At 39.1% G+C, this 25,347-nt stretch overlaps 1 protein-coding gene across 1 annotated transcript in view; it reads right to left on the bottom strand.

Annotated features, from left to right (window-relative positions):
* Positions 1-24,504, bottom strand: part of slc25a36a (solute carrier family 25 member 36a) — a 29,024-nt gene extending 4,520 nt beyond the window's left edge. Inside the window, exons 1-5 of the mRNA XM_084119310.1 lie at positions 24,039-24,504; positions 19,708-19,872; positions 17,247-17,324; positions 6,867-6,967; positions 176-242 (exon numbers count right to left, since the gene is read on the bottom strand). Of these exons, the coding sequence (XP_083975436.1) occupies positions 176-242; positions 6,867-6,967; positions 17,247-17,324; positions 19,708-19,872; positions 24,039-24,079 (452 nt within the window). The 5' untranslated portion in view covers positions 24,080-24,504. The remainder of the gene's footprint in view (positions 1-175; positions 243-6,866; positions 6,968-17,246; positions 17,325-19,707; positions 19,873-24,038) is intronic.
* Positions 24,505-25,347: the final 843 nt, after the last annotated feature.

Here is a 25,347-nt window from a genome sequence, read left to right as displayed (position 1 = left end):
TAAAAGTGAAAGATTTATAATCTTACAAAAGATTTTGTTTTAAATTGTAACAATATTGCAAAATATTACAGTTTTCTGTATTTTTGATCAAAGAATGCAGCCTTGGTGAGCATAAGAGACTTCTTTCAAAAACTTCTAACCAACTCCAAACTTTTGAACGAATAGTATTACTTGCCTGGCATCAAGCTGCAATCGAGTCTTTATAAGCCAGATCGGGTTGGTTACTGTGATGGCAGTGAACCCTGGGAAAAAGAGGTGTTCCAGATTAGGCTTGGAAGTGATATTGTCAAAGCAACTCAGAGCACTTTCAGCAGGTCTAATGACTCTAGAACAACAAACTTTCCCTTAAGAAACTCAACACTTCAGAGAAGTGCTGTGGACCTCTGTAAAATATGCTTATGGCCTGATTGTTTCGATTTAAAATGTAGAATATGAATCTTGTTAGCCTCTTGTTTCAGCATATCAGGACATGTCACACCAATCTCATACAACAGCATCGTGATATGGACTACAAGTTCCCCCTCAGCAATGCCCAGCATCATTAACAGCGATCTCTATCTAATGTCAGGAAAACCATAGCAGATCCACTAGGCACTTATTTAATGATTTAGGTAAAAGAGCCATAAGCACATCTTAAAGTGGTCACAGCAGTAAATAAGGCCTTTTAGCTAAAGCATTAAGCAATTTTTCATCTATAACAGGACTCTAAAACTAATGTAGCTTTACTTCTTGAATATTTAGCCCTATCCTCACAGAATTAAACAGTATTTTATGGATCAAGTGGAAGCTAAATGAGATAAACATTTTGAGAAAAGAGTCTTAAGTTAAAAAGAACCACTATCCAGTTACATAACTGCAGCCAAATGACAAAAACTGTTATTTATGTTAGGTTTTTCACAGCATGGGCAGTGAATTATGCCACCGCTGTGATGTAGTTGAAAGGCATGCCATGCGAGTACTATGCCGGCAAGATCGTGTGATATGATAAAATCTTAGTAAACGAGATTAGCACAACAGTGACTACGTTTACATGTGCACCAATAATGCGTTTTTTTTTTATATATATATATATATATACAATAATCAGATTAAGAACTTAATCGCAGTTAGATGTTTACATGACATGAGCAAATCTATTCACTCCCGTTTACATGCAATTCTCATTATTCTGATTATTCGCCAAGAAGTGTGGTTGTTTTTACTGCCATTCTTCACATACCCCAATGCATTGCACAAATGATGAACTCACATACAGTAGGTGTGTTACAGGCCACTGTTTTAATCTACTTGCGTCAAATGTAAAACACATTTCTATGGTCGTATTGTTTGTATTATTATTGTATTATTCGGGACCGTGATGAACATAGCAATGCTGCTGTAACTGGGGTTGCCTACGTTGCCGTCGCGTTCTCTGCACCGATTCGAGTGGAGGAAAAACTTCAGAATAATGTCATGGAGTTCATTCATAAAGTTGTGTGAACAACACACGTCATCCGTGTACTTCCGAGCATATGCGCACTTTGGTCAGAGCGGTGATAATGCGATATAAGGTGTTTAAATGCCTGCTTATTGCGATTAACATTGGCGTACGCCACATAGTTTAAAGCAATTATGGTTACCACGATTATGAGTATTGTGTTTACCTGAGGTGAAGTTTATTCGCAACACTGCCAAAATCTCATTATAATCACATTTATGAGGGTGCATGTAAACGTAGTCAATGTCCAAATGTATTCCTGTTTGCTGTTAAGGTATGTGTTTGCAAATTAAGGCTACGTGCATCTTAAAAGATTTAAGTGTGCTTGCATTGTATTATCAGCATTTAAAGCAACAGCAAAATATTCTGTCTGATGTTTGTGGGAACAATTAGTTTATCTGTTCAACTGCAGCAAAATGAAGCACAAAGCCTGTGCTTGGTGTTGTGGGTACACAAAATATCCCCGAACAAAAAAAACGAAAGAGAGCATAAGACAATGGCAATTGAAGATGAAGGTATTCATGTGCATTTCTAACAGTACAGTGTAAAACATCAGTGTTTGGCTAAACAAACCAAAAGAAGTCTATTGAGCTAGAGAAGAAGCTCTAGAGAGGGTAAGAGGCCTAAGGCAACTGACTGGTGAAGGGGAGGGGGGGATGACAGATCGGTACAAGAGAGTAAGAGAGAGAGAGTGTGTCTCTGACGAGTACTCACAGGGGAGGGGCAAAGCTCCTCTCCTCACAGCTGCAGGACGAAGCCTGCAGATATGGGGGGCAGAGCAGGCTGGCTCACAGACCCTCACGCAGGGTGAAAGCTACAGTAAAGGCCTAAAATAGACACAGGCTTTTCTGTACCATAGTCACAAGCAGCAGTCCACATGCCCCTCAGAGCCAAGTCAAACCCATGAGGGAGTGGAACCATCAAAATAAACCCTGCCCACCTCCCCATCCCAGCCCCGCACACCAATTACATCAAACAATGACCATTCCATCCCGCCCACCACCCATTTAAACAATTAAGAGAGTGCTTTTATTTTTTCCTTTCCTTTTTTATGGATAGAGAGACAGAGAAATATGATTAGAGAGGTAGAGAGAGAGAGGTAGAGAGAGAGAGAGAGAGAGAGAGAGAGAGAGAGAGAGAGAGGTAGAGAGAGAGGGGTAGAGAGAGAGAGATAATTTTTGAGTTTTAAAGGACATCATTATACCAGTGTTGTTCATTTTAAATGTAAAGGTACAGAACAGAGTTGATCCTGCTGCAGTAACACTATTTATCTTGACCATAAATGAGCTTTATCAATGCTGGGTCATATAAACAGCTACAAAATCAAACTAGGATCAAAGTTTATATAAACAATAACTTTAAGGAGGGTCAGAGGCAGTGCATGTAAAAGTCCAATGCTAACCTTGTCATTCCTGCTGGCAAAATCATTGCCGAACGCAATTTCTGAAAGATTAAATTGTGGCTCTGCTATTTGGAAAATACCACTTTCGCAAAAAATGTATACTGAATATGTTGGTTCATATAGAGTGGGATTTTTTTTTTTTTTTGAAACAATAAAAATATGTTTATATAATACGGTCAAAATGTCTGATATAACTAATGATATAGCTCAAATGTTCTTCATATTTGTTTGGAAACCATGATAAAAGAATTTCAGGATTCTTGGATAAATATTTTGTAACATTAAAAATGTCTTTACTATCCTGTCACTTTTGATCAATTTAATGCATTCTTAATATTATCAGTATTAATATATATATATATATATATATATATATATATATATATATATATATATATATATATATATATATATATATATATATAATTATTATTATTATTATTTTTTTTTTTTTTTTTTTTAAACGATAGTGTATTTGTAATATGCTGATTTAAACATGTTTTCTAAATTTTAAAGTTCAGGTTCAAACTACATTCACTTTCAATGCAGAGTTTGGAATCCTCTGTATGATTGCACCATTTAACTTTTTTAACAGTCTGAAGCTGTTGATTTTAGAGGCCTTACTGTGACTTTTAAAGATGTCTAATCACACCATGACTGTCAGGCTCTATATGACTCAGTCATAACCTAACCACAATGATGAACAATGTGTGGGCCATACATGACATGGATCAGGTTGCAAGAACTGAGCTGGAGGGAACTGTGAACTGATGCCGATACAAAGAGCAATTAAGAAAGGAGAAAAACAGTCACCTATGCTTTTGAGAAGAGAGCGGCACATGTAATGAATATTTCATTGGCTTGTCCCTTATCGGATGCCAATTTTCCATCGCAGGCCTTCAGGGATCTATATTTAACCACTTTTGTAATGCAAAGGCTATCCGTGGAGTTTGTCAGGCCGTGTGGCCCCTCTTATCAACAACGAAAAGACAGAACGTGCTAGGAATGTTGCACGTTGTGACATAATCTTGTAAAATAATGCATAGCCTACATACTGCAATCGAATGACAAGGTTAGCATTCAGTATTGAAATTAAATGACAAAAAAAGAAAAGAAGTGCAAGTAGTTTTTCACTGAATTTACCTTTTTAGGGGGTTACAGGCTGGCAAGGGGGCCATGTGTCAAAACTGTATAATCACAAGGAAGTTAAAAAAAAAAAAGAAAAGAAAAGAACTACAAGCCAGCTACAGTGGCTACATTAAATTAAATAACCATCATTATCATTTATTAATCATCATTATCATTAGGAGAATCATGATCATACCGGTGAGTAGAGACGTGACTACCTGAGGCGTCCCGATCCCGCCCGTGTCAGTCGCGAGGACCGCTGCCCACCGCGCATGGCACTCTACATGTTAGCGTAGCGCCCTGCTAGCGGCCGCTACTACACACAGCACAGAGAGCGTGTGAAGCCAGACTTTTTAGTAGCACACTGGCATGTAATGACTTATGTCCTCCAGCCCTCAAAAAGTAGAAGAAAACAAAAAAAAGGAAAAAAAAGAAACTGGGAAAGGAAAGCACAATCCAAACTTTGAGGATCTTTTTTGCAATATTGCTAACAAGCTTTCAAGTAGATAGTTAGCTTATGTGTTTTAGAAATGCTTTCACATCAAATTCTGTAATTCTCTGTAATTTCATTCTGTAAAATAATATTTTAATTTATCAAACTGAAACTAAGAAAGGGTGCTTTCACACTGGGCTCGTCTGCGGCGGTCCGAGCCCGAGCCCGATTGTTCCCGGCGCCCCCCACAGTGTTGGTCTGGTTTCACACTCTAATTGATTCTATCGAAATCTGGTGCGTTTGCGTGCATCTTACGTCACCGCAAACATACACAGCGCATGATAGAAAACAGATCGCGGGTCAATATATTGTGTTTTTTATTAATTTGGAGCTATTATGCGCAGCTGAGTGAACAACACAGGTTAACTGTGTGTGTGTGTCGCACAAGGTTATAATCGTTAACGAAAACGAACGAAAAAACGAAAACTAGGTGCGAAAAAACATTGTCGTTAACTGAAATAAAAATAAAAACGAGGCATTACAAAAAAACGATAACTAACTAAAACTGTAATGTGTGTTTGGCAAAACTAACTAAAATAAAATAAAATTATAGAGTAAATGTCCTTAGTTTTCGTCTTTGTCTAGGTCTTTAATTTTTTAACGCTATTTAAAACACGCAGCGTATTCCCTGCTCTCCCTCCGTCTCTGTCACTCATGCGTCTCTCACATGCGCGCGCACACACACAGACACACACACACAGCCCCTCCCCTCCGTGCACACCGCGTCTCCATGAGAACGAGTGTTCGTTTGACGTTGAAAGCAAGTTCGCGAAAGGTTGGTATCTCTATCTCGTGAACACCTTTACACAATCACACATTAAAAAGTGGTATAAAAATATTTTAAATTCTGAATATAATTTTGTCAGTGTGTTAATGTCGACCCGAGAAGCGATTGCGCCTTCTTTAGAAAGTTAACTAGTCGCAAGTTTGAGGTAAAATGCACTTTTTGGTTGTGGTTGTCAATGTCAAAATACTATAAGCTGTGATTCAAATATTAAATAATGTTATGTCATTTTTTTACTTTTACACTGAATGTTTGCTGCTTCAATCCAGATGAGTAAAGGCTATTGACTGTATAGGGTAAATTTAGTATAGGGTGTGAAAATTGTACAGCTGTGGTATTTGTATAGGGTGTGAATTCTGTATAGAAGATGTGTAGATTTCTGGTACGGCGTGTGGATTTGGTAAGAGGTAAAGGAATTTCAATGGGGTGTGAATTTTTTCCTAAAATTGTATGACATTTTTGTTGAGTTATTATTACACAAAACTTTTTCTGACCTTTTTGAATCTTGCCCCTGACAAATAACCCAAATTACAAAAAAAGACTAAAACTAACACTAACACTAAAACTAATAAAAACTAAACTAAAACTAAGCATTTTCAAAAAATAAAAACTAAACTGAACTAGCAAACCCACTTTAAAAACGAATTAAAACTAAACTAAATTTGAAAACAAAAAGTCAAAACGAAATAAAAATAAAAACTAATGAAAAATGCAAAACTATAATAACCCTGGTGTCGCATAAGTTGGTTTTTTGCTACTTTCAAACAGACTCAGTGGATTTCCATTAAATTGTTGCTACACTATGCCCGTATACACTACAGGCTCACTCTTGCTTGTATCCAAGGTAAATCATCAACGCTATCATCACTTACATGTGTTTTATTTAACTAAATACATCACAATCAGCTAAAAACGCATTCGCAGGTTACTAGTGCGCAGTAACAAGTGCACACCCGAGTCCCTGTTGCTTTCAATTTCACTCAAACCGCGGCACGGTTCGGGAGCAACCGAACTCAGACCACCTCCTCCACGTAGTCTCGGGTTCGGTACCCCAGTGCGCACCCCGGTCCGCATGACAGCGTTCACATTAGCGATTTTTCATGTGAACCATGCCCCGTTCCGAACTAAACTGCCAGTGTGAAAGCACCCTAAGAGTAGACAAGTATTTTCAAAATGATTTGCTTGAATATTTTTTAGCTTGGAAAAAAATGAAGCTTAAAATATGTCTGCTTTAAAGTGAGTATTTTGATCCTGAAAGTCTTTAATTGTGGTTTCGGTCTAGATGCTGTCATACCTTGAAAAAGGTAACCCAAAACACGAGGCAAATACCATGTCTAAATTTCCCCATTTGTACTAGATGGTCAACTAGGATAAAACATTTTATCGTAATAAGGCTGTAATTGCTAAAATCAAAAGCGACTGACAAACATCGGTTATAAAAACCCAAATGATGCATTCTCTTGTTTGTGCACACTAAAAGGTGAGTATTAGTTTAGTTCAGTGTGTGAAATACAAAAAAGAGCCAATGCAAACTTAAGTCAAAAAAATGCATCTACGTGAAAGATGTTGCTGGGACTCTTACCTGCTAAACCAGCGGACAGCATGTGCACCTGTGTGGAGTCAGGATCAAACACATTGTTCAGCTTCTCTTTGGCTGTGGAGTAGGCAGCAAAATATATTGCTCTGTGGACAAAACAGAAATGAACAACATAAATTGCTTTTGAGTATTTCAATATTTCAGTGTTTATTAGAAGCGGAAGGGACAAAATCTTTCTTTCTTATTTATTTAAAGAAGAAATATTTTTAGTTCTGTTTTTCACATGAATATTTTTGGGAAGTGTTGTCTGCACACTGTCCATGTGATGTAATTTTCATCATCGGGAGGGTCCGCAGACATCTGCGCAGACGGTGCGCGTACAACAGCGCATTCGCAAGGTGAATGTTGAGACGGAAGAGTCCACTAGGTGGCAATACGCACAGTTGTGATGTACTGTGCAGTAGTCAAAGAAGAGTGGGGAAAGAGTGATACAAAACAGTCAAACAGGGTAGCATTTCCTTCTCCATCGCTTTTGTTTTGGTTCTTGCATGTAGTGGCAGTTCTGCTACTTTTCTTCTTCTATCCTTCAGAGCGAATGTCTTGTAAATGACACGACTCAGTGCTGCCCTCTGACGTCTGATAGGGTATAAAAAAGCAATTGTACTGCGCATGTGTCAAACTCGTTCCGCTCGAGATGGAGTGGAACACGGAAAATTAAGTAAACCCGTGCCTTTAGGGTGACAATGTCATTATGTCTATACAGCTTCAAACAAAACAAAACAAAATGACTGATGTGCTCTAATCTGCATATGATGACTGATATGACTGATATGAGGAATGCCATGCTCATCAGATCACATGTCCTGTATTATCTACCAGAATTATTTTCTTAGACAGGGCAAATGCTGAAAAACACGAAGACAAAAAAAACAACAGGATTATTCAAATGAAAATTTCCGATGTAGGAGTTAAGCCTTCCACAGTGGGAAGGTTTTTTCCTTTGCTTTAATCTAGGTTACATAATTCTCTCTCTCACACACACACACACACACACCAGTAAATTTTAAGGCATCACTGAGTGACCTGCCAACAAGCTAAGCAGCCATTTGTTTCCAGATGAAATGCCTATAACATGCTTCTTCCCGCCTCTTCAAAAAGACAGCCAATCAGTGCTCTTTTCCGTTTGAATGACAGCCAATCAGATCCCAGTCTAAACATCTGCCAATCCTGTGCGAGTAATGAGGCTGTAGTTTGGTGCATGGCTTAATTTTGCCATCTGAATGAAATAACGTGACCTTCACAGGAGGATGTTACATAACTTCAAACTGGATCTCAGATCAAAACGCTGAAATTAATTATGGTTTACAATCTCAAAGTGTATAGTTAATGTCAGTATGTGAATATAAGCACATACCAAGCCAACCAAGTTATTTTCTACCTACGTGTGCATTTAATCTTTATGTAATGCAAATGGTCACGAGGTAGCCATTCCAGCTGTGATGGCAGAGGACACACAGGACAGGAATGCTGAGAAACACACGCACAGATGGGGAGAAACACACTCATCTCCTACAGCATGAAACTGCACTACAGATATTTTAAGTGGTTTAGTTGCAACACCATCTCCCACATACCAATATAAATGAGATTAAACTGCACAGACATGCACATAAAGCTCAAGTGAATGAGGGCATGAGAGCAGCTAGTCTGTAGCATAATGATGACACACTGCAGTCAATGAACAAACTGATTCATACAGGAGAGAGGGAATATTCACTGGAGGTAATGAGTCGATACACTCATACAGAGCAGAGAATGCGATCACTTTCATAAACAATACTAAATATATGAGAATCGTCACTTGCGCATGTTACAAGGGGAATGCGCGAGAATGACGTTGATCGCTACTTTCCGGCATACACCATGCCTATCAAGTCAGGGTACAGCTGGCGGTGGAAACGCAAGCTGGATCAGGGTTTACCGTTCCGAATCGTACTGTACTGAACTGTACAGTACTGGTACGGTCGGTGGAAACGATCCAGAAGTAAGCGGTGAAACAACAGAGGACCCATAGCCAGTTTAGTCCATAATAAGACAGTGACATACTCCCCTGATGATGATACACTGAGATTAGAGCAATGAGACATGACCATCAGGCCCTTATGTAACAGTTTGAGGGGGAACATTTTTTTCTCTTCCATCTTGACTGCAATGAGGAAATAAAGCAACCCCAACAGGAAACAGTGAGGAACACAAATCCAAAACCAAACACTTTAAAAAATTAAACATATACGTTTGTGACAGAAAATGAGTTACAGCTAATATTTTCTGAAGGGCATGCTTGCTTGCAAACTCAGATTTCTATAGTATCACACTTTAATATTAAAGGAATAGTTCACTTTACAGACAGTTTCTGGGTCCCATTGACTTCCATAATTGTAATTCTAAATATCTTCCTTTCTGTTCAGCAGAAGAAAGAAATTCATACAGGTTTGAAACAACATGAGGGTGAGTATATGATGACAGAATTTTCATTTTAAAGTGAACTATTCCTTTAAGGTTTCTTACAAAACAAAGATCCTTTTAAGCATATCAAGAATAATAGGCAGATGCAAAATTCACACACACAAAACAAACCAGTTGAGTTTCAAAAGTAAAAATCCCATTCATTTTCCCTATAGGGAAATTGATTTTGAACGATAACTTATAAAGACAGACTTACTGTGAGCTACGAGGTTGTTACATGCTTTTGTTTAAGCCATCAGACCACATTATTTAAACTTATTTTTTAAATATTCATGTGGAATTCCAGGTGAAAAGCTACGTTTACCGTGATTCTGCAAAGAAATCTCCACCAATCAGAGAATCACAATAAGAAAATCACACCAAATGAACTCTCATGAAGTAGAGTTCATCTCCCTACACCCTCAAACTACTTAAATTAGCTTTACCTTTAAAGGGATACTCCACCTCTGGAAAGATGAATGTGTATTTAAATTGGGTCATTTATGTAGAAGAAATGTGAAATTATTTTTGAATTTGGAGCTTTCTAGACTGAGAAAAGCCAGAAAATGTATTTTTGGCTCATGTGGATGAAAGACAACAACTCCCAGAATGCACTTGCTTCGCTGCTCTACGAGGCCACTCCCAAGCCACGCCTACCAGTTAGAGAGCAGTTGTAAACAATAAAGCTAACTAGTCTCCGTGAGTCTGCCCGGGTTTTTGAGATCGCATCGCACAAAATGTCCGGGATTCGGCTTTTGCGTTCTACAGTTGCCATTCATTGTGTTTACTGTGGCGAGCAGGACGAGACTAGGGCCGCGGGAGAACGACGCGAGGCCGGTGGCGTGATTACTGATGACCGACACCTGTGAGACGCACTGGTCTCGTATCTCTCACGGAGGAGCGGGTATTTTCTTAGCAATGGTAAAACGCACATCAACCGATCACGCCACCGGCCTCACGTCTTTCTCCCGCGGCCCTAGCCTCGTCCTGCTCGCCACAGTAAACATGATGAATGGCGACTGTAGAACGCAAAAGCGGTGGCGTGATTACTGATGAGCGGCGCCTGTGAGACGCACCGGTCTCGTGGGCTATCTCTCATTGAGGAGCGGGTATTTTCTTAGCAATGGTAAAACGCACATCAACCGACCACTTGTTTAGCGTTCATGTAAACACTACATTCAGATTCACCAATCGGAATGAATTCAGTTAGACTGAAACAAAAGGTGTGCATGTAAACAATGAATGGCGACCGTAGAAAGCAAAGCCGAATCCCGGACATTTTGGACGATCTCGACGGCCGGACATGCAGGTTTCTGCCGGTGAAATCAAACGCACTGGCACTGATCTGTGATAGGTCTGTTAGCGCATTAGGTCCAACCCCCTATGGGTGGGTTTGAAAGGGTGGGAACTAGTGCTTGTAGTCTTAACAGAAATCCCCTCCTCTTACACTTCCTCCGACAATGGAATAAAGAAAGTGTTTAGCAGGATTGATATTCAAAACGTAAAGCACACACTGCTTTGTTTATGGTTTGTGTATCTGCAGCCGGCAGCGTTGGTTTCCCTTTTTGAATGACGAATATAGATTAATATATCTGCAGAAATAGACAGTTGTCTCATTTACACGCAGGCGCAGAACGCGCATTCTAGCTAACAGTCGGCAGTAGTTCTCTCGGTGTGTTCAAGTGCAGCTTTTTACCCCGACGCGAGGCGACGACACAGGCGGCTTTCATCAGCGCTAGTTCGTCGGCGTTGGCTTGGTGTGTTCCAGGCTTTAGAGCAGGGTGGGAATTATGTAATTTTAGGGGCAAGGCCATTTGGCCTCCACCTTTTTTTTTTTTTTAGGGGCACCAAGGCCATATGACAGGGCACAAAGGCCATCATACAATTCGATGGTTTTCCCATTCAGATTGATAGCATAACATCCTAATTTGGAATAAGACATGGATTATGACTTTTTTAACCCTTATGTGCTGTTGGGGATGTTTTCATCCACTATGGGGTATTTTCTAGTCTAAATTTGGCCATAACTTTCTCTGTGTTTCAGCAAATGGAATGATTTTTGGTGACAAATCTTATTTTGACACATATTTTGGGAAAATGCTTTGAAATTTTTCAAAAACTCAACAGTACACTGTGGGCAAATTTACTACCCTTTCGTTATGTTTGTGGCTGAAAACAGCCACTACTTTAAACTGCTGTAAAAATATATCAGATAAATATTTTTTTTATTTTTTTTTGCATAAATCTATTAATCAACCTCCGTCCTGCTCAAAAATACTAAATGTGTAAAAAAAAATCAGGATTTTAACTCTTTAATTGCCAAATTCGTAAATGATGTCACTGATTTGGGAAAAAACACACACAAAATGACTAATTTTCAATATAAAATGTGATTGTGGACTGGATTTTTTTTAACCTTTTATCACAGTCTTGGACATGTCAAAGATCAGAAACAACATTAGTTTTGATGCATTGTTAGTTTTTGTGCAGCATCAGATTTTAACTTTTTCTCCCTCATTTACTGTTCGTGGCTGTTTTTGCCCCATTGACTTCCATTATAACCACATTTTTTGATTGCAAAGTCATGACACCATATAATTATGCATTTTTGATTGTTGGTGGTTTTCCCTGTTGGGAAGAGGTACAATTTGTAATTTTTACTGTTGATAACCAGGTGGCACCATTAACCCTTTAGATAGGCCTGTGCAAAAAAAAGCTTAGTTTCTGGCTTTTACATGGAGTTATATGAAGTGTATATGGAGTATAATAGCATAATAAAGTGTGTGTGTGTGTGTGTGTGTGTGTGTGTGTGTGTGTGTGTGTGTGTGTGTGTGTGTGTGTGTGTACTCACCTTGATGCGTCTGAGAAAATCAAAATATGCACCTCAGCTCTCAGAACTACATGGAGTAAACAAAAACAAAGTAAGTGTATTTATGCATCTGCTGCCTTTTGATGGTGAGAAATGCAGACTAAACAAATACAAAGCAAGTGGATTTAAACACTTGCATGCAAGCCTACTGGTCATTTGATGGTGAGAAGAGCAGCAAGCAACATGAGAAAGGGCTTGACTTGTAGTGAAGTTTCAGAGATGATTATGCAGCCTGACCCCTCCAGCGAGCTGCACGATGTATTGTCTTCTCCCTCTGACACCACAGACTCAGGAGAGTCAGATCCTGATTTGGATGTGGCACCCTCATCATCCTCTCTAGCTTCCACTGAAGGCGAGGAGGATTCAGAGGATCCTGGATCTGGGTGGATTGGGAGAAATGGCGAAGTGTGGTTTTCCACCAACGCGGAGACAACTCCCTTTCTTCAGCCTGCCAACTCCCGTGACTCCAGGGCCGACGTGCTATGCCATCGCAAGCGTCCAGAACATGGATTCTGTGTTCAATCTGTCTTTTACGGAGTAAAAATAGGAGGGGAAGGCGATGATCCCACAGGCAACGTGTGGACTCCCCTCTGGACCTGTAGACGCCAGCCAAAATCAGTAGCCCCCATGTAGGCACGGAGATCTGTGGAGTCCACCCCGTTTCTCATTGTGCGGCGCCCATGGAGGTTGGTCATGCTGACAATGAGGTCAATCATCTCCTCAGTAAAAAAACGAATCCGTTGAACACAGAATTCATGTTCTAGATCCTTGCGATGGCATAGCGCGTCGGCCCTGGAGTCACGCCTCTGACAGGCTGAAGAAAGGGAGTTGACTGAAAACCACACTTCGCCATTTCTCCCAATCCACCCAGATCCAGGATCCTCCGAATCCTCCTCGCCTTCAGTGGAAGCTAGAGAGGATGATGAGGGTGCCACATCCAAATCAGGATCTGACTCTCCAGAGTCTGTGGTGTCAGAGGGAGAAGACGATACATCGTGCAGCTCGCTGGAGGGGTCAGGCTGCATAATCATCTCTGAAACTTCACTACAAGTCAAGCCCTTTCTCATGTTGCTTGCTGCTCTTCTCACCATCAAATGACCAGCAGGCTTGCATGCAAGTGTTTAAATCCACTTGCTTTGTATTTGTTTAGTCTGCATTTCTCACCATCAAAAGGCAGCAGATGCATAAATACACTTACTTTGTTTTTGTTTACTCCATGTAGTTCTGAGAGCTGAGGTGCATATTTTGATTTTCTCAGACGCATCAAGGTGAGTACACACACACACACACACACACACACACACACACACACACACTTTATTATGCTATTATACTCCATATACACTCCATGTAAAAGCCAGAAACTAAGCTTTTTTTTTGCACAGGCCTATCTAAAGGGTTAATGGTTCCACCTGGTTATCAACAGTAAAAATTACAAATTTTACCTCTTCCCAACAGGGAAAACCACCAACAATCAAAAATGCATGATTATATGGTGTCATGGCTTTGCAATCAAAAAATGTGGTTATAATGGAAGTCAATGGGGCAAAAACAGCCACGAACAGTAAATGAGGGAGAAAAAGTTAAAATCTGATGCTGCACAAAAACTAACAATGCATCAAAACTAATGTTGTTTCTGATCTTTGACATGTCCAAGACTGTGATAAAAGGTAAAAAAAAATCCAGTCCACAATCACATTTTATATTGAAAATTAGTCATTTTGTGTTTTTTTTCCCCCAAATCAGTGACATCATTTACGAATTTGGCAATTAAAGAGTTAAAATCCTGAATTTTTTTTAAACATTTAGTATTTTTGAGCAGGACTGAGGCTGATTAATAGATTTATGCAAAAAAATTTGAAACAAATATTTATCTGATACATTTTTACAGCAGTTTAAAGTAGTGGCTGTTTTCAGCCACAAACATAACGAAAGGTTGTAAATTTAAACGATGCACAAGGGTTAATAAAAAAAAACATTTTTTAATGAGAGAGAGAGAGAGCACCATTACATCCAGAAGGTATACACCCTCACACAACAATAGAAACAACATAAATGCCAATAAAAGCATTCAGAAACACCACAAATGCCAATAAAAGCATTCAGAAACAACACAAATGCCAATAAAAGCATTCAGAAACAACACAAATGCCAATAAATTAATAATTTACTGCATTGTCGAACGCTCTTCTTCATGTGTTTCAAATATGGACTATAATGTTCAGCAGAGCGCCCTCAGGCTGCTGGTATGAATTGAAAACACAGCACATCAGTATACAGCGCTCATAATGATTACATCGACGCATTTGGCTATAAATTCAATAAAATATTATTCCTGTCAATAGAAATCTTATGTAAATTGAGAATATATCAATATTTCTCCAAATCTGCACACTTTTGAGCTAAAAGCCGTGAGGGACGTTGTTTTGTGAATCGCTTTCATGACGACAGCACAGGAGTTTTTTATGAATGGGAGCGTCTGACGCTCATAATTCATATTAAAGGTATCGACTCATTTTTGCATTTCATAACTCCTGACACAAATTAAGACATAACTGTCAATATAAATTTCCCAGAATACAATAGTGGTCAAATACTGAAACGTGAGACTTATATCTTTTTAATGATGTAAGTTATAGTTTGTCAAGGTAATAACATTAAATCTTATAGTAACTTTGAACTATTAAAAAAAAAAAACGCTTCAGTGCGCCGACGCCGTTACCTCTGGAACCTTGCATAGGGCCCTTTTCTGAAAAGGGCACTTATCTACTAGCAAATAGATTTTGATATTTTTAGGTCAAACCGTTCTTGTCTGTCAGTCATATAATGCAGGTCTATGGTCACGGTCTCAAAGAGCAGCCATCCACAGAGTCCAAATTAAAACAATTCCACATCGTCCAAATTAAACAATTCCCCATCGTAAGTACACATTGATGGCCTAAGACACGAAACGAGCGGTTTGTGTGAGAAAACGAACAGTATTTATATCGTTTTTACCTCTTGTAACACAGCGACGTCCAAGTGATCTGAGGGCGCCTGCGCTTCCTGCTGTGTGACGTGTGCGCAGACTGGTGCATAGATAGACATATAGATTTCGCCTTGGCTACGGCAGTTCATGAACGAATCATAGACAGTATAAGAAGTGGACAGAGCCATCTCATTGGATCTCAATTGAGACAAGTGAAGCCCATTTTTAGCGATTTCTTAGCACTTCCTTTCCTGACGCGCAGACTCAAACCGAGCAAAGCGTTACACGGACCACGTGAGCAACCCGTCTGTCTTCTAGTAGCTGTGCCAAGAGAAATCTGAATCATTCCCTTCCGAATCTTGCAGAGACGGAGAGTGTGAGTAGGAGCTGTCCATGAGCTTGGAGCAGGAGCAACTTTTGCTAGGTATTCTGATTAATTATATTGTCATTTTGCCTCCACGTCCCCCCGATTGCCCGCGAGCTTCTCCTCCCGTCCATACGGTAATCTCTCTACTGTGCGACAGAGAGTCGCGTGGTTATGACGCAATCGTTAGCCTACTTTTACAAAAACTGCTTCTACGGGGCCATAACATAAGCTACAAGGTAATGGAGCATTTTATACATTGTCGTGTTTCTTTAGAAATAAATAATGGACAAATGGAGTCTTCAAACGCCTCAGATGTAAAGTTATTCGCTGTCAAAGTGACGCCAAAATGAATGGGAGTCAATGGGATGCTAACTGCAGGTGAAGTTCTGCTACAAGATGGTGGCACGCGGCCGGCTTCAACTTCCGGTCGACTTCCTTCCCGCCTGGAACGAATGCCATAGCCAAGGCGAAATCTAGTGTATATATCTATGCACCAGTGTCGACAACAGAGTGTCGTTCTTCTGTTGGTGCTGACGTTACATGCTTCTTGCACTGCTGTTTTGATGCGTGAGATCATCGATGTGATTATGACACTGCACCTGCGCGAATCCACAAACTAAATGAAGTTCAGAGACTACTTGGGTGGAACTTGGACAGGGCCAGGGCACACAGGCCACTGTGGCCGTACGATGATTTTTTTTTCACGGGGCATGAAGGCCAAAGTGTAGGGCAACGGCGGCCATGGCCGCGTGGCCGCGGTATAATTCCCACCCTGCTTTAGAGTGCATTCGTCATGGCATTGTTTCAACAACATTATGCAACATCACAACTAGACATGTGTACAGTAATACAGTAATACGGTATATCACGATAATGAACATGCACGATATTGTTAATTCTAAAAATACTTCTAAAGCATTTATTAATCTTAGTTAATGTTAATTTCAACATTTAATAACACTTTATTAAAATCAAAAGTTGTAACTGTATTATTTAATTGATCTGAGCTAACAGGAACTAACAGTTGTATTTTTTAACTAACTTTAACAAAGAATAATAACTTCAGTAACAAATGTAGCCGTTGCTCATTGTTAATGTGTTATTGCATTAACGTTAACTAATGAGACCTTATTGTAAAGTGTTAACTACTGTTCTTTAGAATTCTTTTGCACTTTAATCTGTTTGAAACATGTTTACTTTATGAATTTTTGTGTATTGGTTTATTGTATTTAAATATTCAGTTCTTTTTGTTACAAGAATTTTTTTTATTAAACCTGTTATAGTGACAACACTTTTTTAAAAGCTTCAGCAATTATAGCAACATGAACATTTTATACCGTCACATGCCTAATCACAACATTTATTTTCACCAAGAGTAGCAATAATTTTTGTCAGAGATCTTTATTTGACAATGGGAGAGTGGAACCACTCTTTAGAGTCTATTAGAGTCTCCCTGAACCACTATTGAATATGTCTTCCGACATGGGTGTTTAAATAAAAAGTTACACACTGCATCAGTAATGTTGTGATTCACCTTGTAGCTAGTCGGTTTTGTTCATGGTTTAAAACTCTTTAACAGAGATTTTTTTTTTTTTTTTTTTTTTTTTTAAATGGGAAGAATGAATGGGATAAACACTTCCAGAAACAAGGCCGCTGAAAAAGTGGGCGGCCACTGTTGCACTCTATAGCATTTGTGTTTTTGCATATGGGTCATACCTGGATGGAGCCACTCCCACCAAGTTGGGCCCCAGGCCCCTAAAGAGTGAGCGAGGACCTTCTTTCTCCAGTATTAACCTGAGAAAAATAGAGAAAGTTAGAACAGTATATGTAACCATGTTGCAACCTTGCCATTATGGTGATCGTTAATAATGGAAGATTTAACAATGTAACATGTTGTTGCCATAACATTCAACACTGCTGCACCATGTTTAATAAGTTATCCAGACCAACTAAAGGGTTTGAGACGAAGTAAGTAATTGGGAGAACCAATGCCAAGCTGTACCTTAATCAGTGCTGTCTGCTGTGCTTAATTGTATGACTGTTTTAGCTATACAGACAGCAGTCAAATAGCCTAGGCCTCTGAATGTGTAATTCAGATCAACTAAAAAGAGGTTAAGAGCATTCAACAAATCCAGAGATGGGGTCGTGCTGACCAGCATTATACAGACTAGGTGGAAAGTCAATATTTTGCTTGGAATTGGACAAGACTTTTCTAGAATTCTTCTTTCAAAGGTTTTTTTTTTTTTTTAACAGCATCTGCGACTCATTTTCTTCTGACCTACTTTTCAATCTTTTCTCCCTCTGATTCTGGAGTAATACAATAGGCCTGTATACCACTGCTTGCCAGAGGCCAAAAAAAGTGATTCTAATTCAGGAAAAGACAGCAAGGCTACACCCAGAAACCATAGCATTGCAACATTTTGCCAGACTAGCAAAATACTAGCACATGTGGCCCATAGAGCACTCATAAAGACTACTAAGACTACTCTCAAAGAGCCACATAATAGAAACAGAATGTATGAAGTCTCTAAAATGTATGAATTTAGTATATAACTTTTTTTTTTTACAACATAATAGCCAATAACAGTTATGAAAGCAATTTAATTGCCCTTCGTGGTAAGCCAGCAACCATGTTAGCAGAACAAAGGCAGATGAAGGTATGTTGCTGGCATTGAGAAACATTATCCATCTTTCTTTCTTCATTGACTTTCTTGCCTCTACGTTCACTACAGATTAGATGTCAACGATATATCGCTTTTGCATATTCAGCTGAGAAAGGTGCCTTCTACCTTGCTGGTGTTTATTTTGATAACAGAATACGTCATATGCGAACTTAAAACTTTGAAAAGGAAAAGGTATGTATACACTACACTACAGAACATGATGTCATATTTTGCATTGATTCATTTGTTGACTAGTTGCTTTAGTAGAGAACAGTGAATAAAATTTGCCGACATGGCTGAAGAGGACGTGAACATTATTAGTACTTCAAACGATTGGAACAATATGACAAAAATACACACAAAATCTGAAACTAATGTTTAAATGACATGATTGTTATGATCTATTTGTATTTGTTTATATATCTAGCTGGGCAGGCCTATGGATTCGTTAGCCAGCTAAGTCGCATATTTAAAGCTAGTGATGTGAGAATGCTGGTTCAAAGCATCCTCAATTGAAAGCAAGAGCACCCTCAGTGAAAACTAAAAAAATTCATATTGGCGAAACATATTTGGCAAATGCTCCAGTGCGTATTTGTGTTTATGCTCTGGAGAGCGTCAAAGGTGTCTATTTACAATGTATTTTGCAGCGTTGAGCAATGTAGCCTATCACAGAGACATATCTGTTGATCTCTTGAATGCAATGGCCAATCAGATGTATTTAAGTTGGTCAGAATCCACTTGCTGCTCAAAACGCCATAGTTTTTGTACGGTGCTGAGTTATGCGTGGTCTTGAATCCTCTTATTTTAACAAACAAAGTGTAGACATGATGCAAATAAGAGAGTTATTGTGCAGTCGGTGTAAATTCGGTGTAAACTGCTTGATTATGACGGAACTTTGTAATATTGTGATGAACTGAGATGAGTGACAGCTTTTTAGTTATTAAAAAAGGGAACACTCTTTGTGTGCTTTATAACCCATTCAGAATTTGAATAAAAGTTTTATATTTCATGCTGCTAAGAGGGCCAACAGCCATGTACACGCTGCAAAGTTTTGGAAGTGACATCCAAATATAAATGATTCTAAGCAATGTAAACGCAGACTAACAGAAAAATATTCGAATTTCCAATTGTTTTCATTCAGTTTCATTTGTAAAAACTATTGGTTAATTAATTGGTTATCGGCAGGTACTTCCCAACTTAGTTATCAGTATCAGTAAAATCCAATATCGGTCGACCTCTAATACATATGGTTGTAATTTGCAGATCCACAGAGAAACAGAACAGAGAACAGCTTTGATTGTAAGCTCAAAGTCTAGAACTGTTGATGGTCAAGCTCCTTTAAACAAAAGCTTAAGTAGTGTTTATGGTACCAATAAGTGTTATGTTCTATAGAAACATACTGCAGCGTTTTTGCCAGTTTTCACGTGTTGTTTTTGAAACGATCACAACACTGGTTTAAATGCCCTGGAGCAGGATAAACCAGGTTTTGCCAGGTTGGGTTTTGAAGTACTCACTTGAGACAGTGCAGAGGCCCGGGCGGGGCCACACGGGCCACACTGGCCCCATTCACAGTGCTGAGCTGAACCTCAGAGATGTAAAGAGTCACCGAAGAAGATTGCAGCCTCGTCTTCACCACCTCCAATGGACATGTCAATATTGCACCGACAGTGCCACCACAGCTAGAGAGAGAGAGAGAGAGAGAGAGAAAGAGAGAGAGAGAGAGAGAGAGAAAAATGATTTATTATTCACGCAATATATTTTGTACTGAATAACTTAATTGCCACTGGAAAAAAAAAAGAAAAATCACCTTTTTTAAACTATTTTAAAATGTTTAGAGCAAGAAGTAAAATACAGTACAATCCACACTGTTTTTTTAATAAATGTGCATAAGCAAGAATGATATTTAACCATTTTAATTTGTACACAATTTAACAATACACATCAATAAACAGTAATATTAATCTACATACATTGCTGTTCAAAATTTTAGAGTCTGTATGTTTTTTTTATTTTTTATGTTTTTGAACATAAAACAGTTTTTGACACCTTTCATGCTCACCAAGGCTGCATTTTATTTAGTGTGTATACAGCGATTTTGCTTATGTCAAGAAAAAAAAACTACTAGATCCAAAAAAGCACAATCCTCTAGGACGAATGAAAAATAAGCTGCTGGCATAAAAGTGTGTTACATTTTAAGTGCCAGAGCATTTTTCCTTCCACTGACATGCATGATGATTAGACTTGTCTGTATGTGGGTCAAGTTTAACATGTATTGGCTTGTGTGCACTAGGGGGAGCAGAAAAAGGTTAGCCCCACATGCAAATAATCAGGAGGTTAGTCCTGGACAAGACCCACAAACAAAACCAAAAAACAACTTGCATGCAATAGCATACAAACCAGACACTTCTCAGTTGATGAGTTTCCACTAATTAACTTTTAAAAGCATCAAAACTGACTACCAACAAGATACCTTTAATTATGTCACTAAATGTCAAAGGTCTGACAAGACACCAGTCAATCAAACTAATAAAACAAACCTCAAACACATTGTTCTTCTTTTATTATGTGTGCATAAAGTTGACAAGGAAGCACTCAATGTTGACAAGCTAAACCTGCTGACCTCAGAATTGAATTATCGTGTTCTAAACCTCTGAAGGTCTATTTTTTGTGCCACCTTTTAAAAGACACATACAGTGAGCAGCTGCGAACTTTGCCCCAGATATGCAGCCCTCTGGTTTGTTGCTGCTAAGGTTTACACACTGACTCTCTCACTCATTCTCTCTCTAGTTGGCCGATGAACAGAACGATCATGCCGACTTCACGAGCAAAACCCATTTGCCACTCCTACAAAAAAGCTCTGCAGAGGCCTTTTAGAAAAATTCCACTAGATTTTTTTAAAGAGATTTGTTTTTGAAAAAAGGGAAGTAGTCCGGGAAAAGAGGAAAGGAACTGCATTTCATTTCTTCTGAAATGCAAGACCAAATAGGCAAATGTGAAGGTGACCACAAAAGTGAAGTCCCCTGGTCAATGATTAGTTTAGTTTTGAAGCAAAAAAACAGTTTGCACTTTAGGTTTACACAACAGTGTTCAAAGGGCTGAAACTCCCAGGTGTAAACTAACAAAAGTATTTGCTAAAGTAACCAGGCCCACATAAACAGGACCTGATCCAAATTGAAACTCAAGTCCACTCAAAAGATCCCAGATACTGTCATCTGAGCAAACTAGCCTAACGAGTCCCACACAAGAACCACTTGTGATGTTACTCGTGGACGCAATGTGTACATTTACTTTTGTTTTGTAAATGTACAATATTTTTTAAATGTACAATAACTAAATGTTCCCCTAGGACCATTTTCCTGGTTGCATTCGCACCACCAGTTGGAACTTTGAAGTGACCCCAAGCCATCACTTTACATCCTGTCGCTCTGGGGTGCGTTTCCCGAAAGCATCGTTGGCCAACTATGGTCGCAAGTTCATCGCAATGTCCATTGAACTCTATTGGTAACGAGGGAACTTGCGACCACAGTTGGCTAACGATGCTTTCGGGAAACGCACCCCTGGTTGTTGTGCAGGACTTTTATTTTGACGGCGATGAGAACGACTTAGTCAGAGCCTGAGCACACAGAGCTCACATTCTACGTCTTCATTAGTTTACAATCTGTTTAACAGTCTTATCTGATACGTTATTAGATAGAACTGTTAAACAAATAAAGTAAATGATTATTGTAGCGTTTGCTGTGTGGTTGATGCCCAATGTTGCTAGCTGAGCAGAAATACATGATCATGTTTCGCTTGGTCCATGCCTTCAAAGTCACGTTGGATTTCCTTCTTAGCGTGTTGAGTTGATCCATTTATCGCTGTTTTCCATGTTCGTGTTTCCATCTTAAAGGACAACTCCGGTGAAAAATGAACCTGGGGTTAATTAACACGTCTCGACTAATCGAGCCACGAACGCCATGCTACTTTAGATTTCACAAACGTAATTCCTATCGACCAGCTCACTTAGCACGGCGTTCGTGACTCGATTAGTCGAGACTGTTTTCCAAGATGGATCCTGTCTGTAAACGCGTAATGTACTGTCTTTATAAAGTATCTTCTTATTAAACTGTCTGTACAGTTACAAAGTTCTCAATGCTTCGGTTTGCATGTAGGGACCCTCATTATGCTACCGTGTTAGTGTGAGGCTATTTTGAGCCTTGTTAGTGGTATTAACTAGCGATTTACCTTTACTTACTCTGTGCCCCATATACTAGCGTTATAAGCTACTCTGTTTTTAGAGATAAAACTCTTTGCATCCGATTTTCATGAAAACGCATCCCAGGGAACGATCGACTCGGTAACCATGTGTTAATTACTCCTAGGTTCATTTTTCACCGGAGTTGTCCTTTAAGTAGGAGCTAATTTAGTTCCCCTAAAAGGCATTCCTAGAACTAAAATTGTTCTCAGGTCCTGCAGTAAAAACACACCAAAAAGTGGATTCTTCCACCATTAGTTATGGGAACTATGAAAAGGTTTCTCTGTTGAGATTATACATTTCTGTTGAAATTAGAGATAGTGCCCTTTAAGGGTTAAATCTGCCATAATCTATCACTGTCAAGTTGGTGCTAAATTAATTTAAAAAAAAAAAAAATTATTTTGATGACTAATAGCCAAAAAAAAAGTTTTTTTGATGACTAATAGCCAATATCGACTGATAATACAAAAAAAAATATAGATATATTTTTTTAACCATTAAAGTAAATGTTATTGGTCAACACCCCATTTAAAGGAACAATTGCATAGTTGGAGGGTTATCAAAGCTTTATAAAAACTGTTATTGCCATGCACAAAAGGGATTCTCCTTTGAGTAATTATCTGTTTCACAGAACCATCAATTTGTTTCTCACAGTTGTTTCCAGTGGCAGGTGATCTATTCACTGCTCACAATTATACTTCTAGATACAACTCATAGTTATATTGACATGCCACAGAAAATGTATGAATGAGCTATTCTGAAAACATTCCCACCAACACCATATGCAACAAAATTCTTTAAACTCATTGTAGGAATATGATCAGCACGTTATTAGAAGCTACTTGTTGTTAGACCTCTTATCGCCCTCATGGGTCGGAGTCATCAAGTGACCTTCAGAGATATGAGCTTGTTAAAGAGCGATACACTCCCCTCATTTCTGATTATGAAAATTGGTGAGGCAGCAACCTTTGATTTACAGACTAAGAAGAAAATGATGTTTCTATGGGCCTCACGGAGTGCAAAAGAGGAGCCAGGGACATGCAGGAATGAGAATGGAGTCAAAAATAGCCGTACTATACTAGAGAGATCCGTGTCACACATCCAGCATCAAACTGACAGTTGAAACCACAGGCCTACGACAAAGCCTCTGATTTGCTACAGGAAACAGAAATATGCTACAGGTTCACATTCATTCAACGAGCATCCTCGAGTTTTTCCTGTCTCTGATCTCATTCTGCATAGCAAAAAAAAAAAAAACATGAGTGAAAAGCATCAAAGAAACAGCACTTCCTGCAAAACATGAAACGGCCATGTCTGGAGGGTTCCAGAGGATTCTGTGACAAAACCAGAAGAGATTATGCATCTGTTGCATGACCTTGCATTCACAAATAAAGCATCCGATCATCTGTACTTGCATGAAGACATGCTGACAGGCAGCTAGATTATTTACAGCAATGTTGAATGAGCATCTATCTGACATTTTATAATGGTCGACCTGTTCTTTTGCAATGGCATGTATCTTATGCTACATTTTAAGAACAATCAAGCCCAACTACAACGGATAAATGTCAAAGAGACGGGTGCAGGCTCGCTAACGTTAACGTTACTCACCCTCCAGCAAAGAGATGAACCAGTGTGTCCCTCTGACTCATCCTTTAGCATTCTCCGCACCCACAACCAGGCCTGCAGTGCGAGCAAGAGCCGGACAGCTCCGCCGAACCCCGCTGCGATTCTGCTGGACAGTCTCCGTATAATTGATGTGGATGAGGGTTATAATGCACACAGTTATTAAGCCCGATGTCTCGCGGGCGAAATGCGTCGCGCGATGCGGCTAGCTCAGCCCGCTAACGGCTGCCAATGTGCGCAGATGCCTCTTTTTTGCCTCTGACGGGTTCGCTTTTAATTTATCTCGTTCTTTTCTTATAAACAACACAGACAGCTATCTGATTTCTAAGTTGTGGTTGCAGGGGACGCGGTTTTTGTGGAGCTAAATCCGTGTAGAATCGATAGTGCCACTGATTCAGAGGCTGGAGAGCTGACTGAGATGGACACAAGAGTCGCTATTTACGAGCCAATCAGAAACCGCAAAACAGAGTCCACGATTGGTCGGGGTCGGCGTGACGCTTTTTGCCCCGCCCTATCATGCTCCTTTCACATGATCTTGCGATTGATAAATCGTAAATATTGATTTATCCCGTTTTTAGAGGTTAAGAAGACAAATATTTGCACATTTGTTTATATGGAGAATACAACTATACTGCTATTATATTATAACGTTAAATAAGATTACTTTAACAGGCCTACTACAGCGTCATATTTATATCCATTTTTTTTATCTGTTTGACAAAAAAGTAGGCCAATTAATATCAGATCTGAGTTGGTTTTGGAGAACATACCAGGGAATTTGTTCAAATGTGATTCAAATCAGGGAAATCTACGAGGTCATGTTATTTAAACTGCATAATAGGCTGTGATTTTGTTTATGCTCAGTTCTACAAAATTTATTTGACTACAAGTGTCTCTATGTGAGTGCAATCTCTATAAAATAATTTTTATAAAATAAAAATCCTTATCTAGAAATCACAAATGCATGAAAAAGTTCTGGAATGCATATGTCAAAAGGAATGGGAACACTGTATTATGTAAATGAATGAAGACCCGTGTCTGTCTGCTGACAAGAGTTACAGCATCCCTTATAAGAAAATTTGGTTTCCTTACTAAATAGCTGAATAAAATGCACACTCCTCTTGGTTTCAAGATTAGAGCTACAATTGTACAAGCTCCAGATCATGTGCATAGAAAATCTAATTTCTTTTGGCATGCCAACCTAATGAAATACAATAAAAAAGTGGTTCAGACAGGGTCTTCCCCCTTTATAGAGTTAAAATTGTTTAGATGGCTGACTTATGACCGCTTTTTT

The sequence above is a fragment of the Abramis brama genome (genome assembly GCF_963993115.1).
Source record: "Abramis brama genome assembly, chromosome: 7".
NCBI classification, from domain to species: domain Eukaryota; kingdom Metazoa; phylum Chordata; class Actinopteri; order Cypriniformes; family Leuciscidae; genus Abramis; species Abramis brama.
Note: the sequence above shows the minus strand (reverse complement) of the source record. Positions and strands in the feature narration are given on the sequence as shown.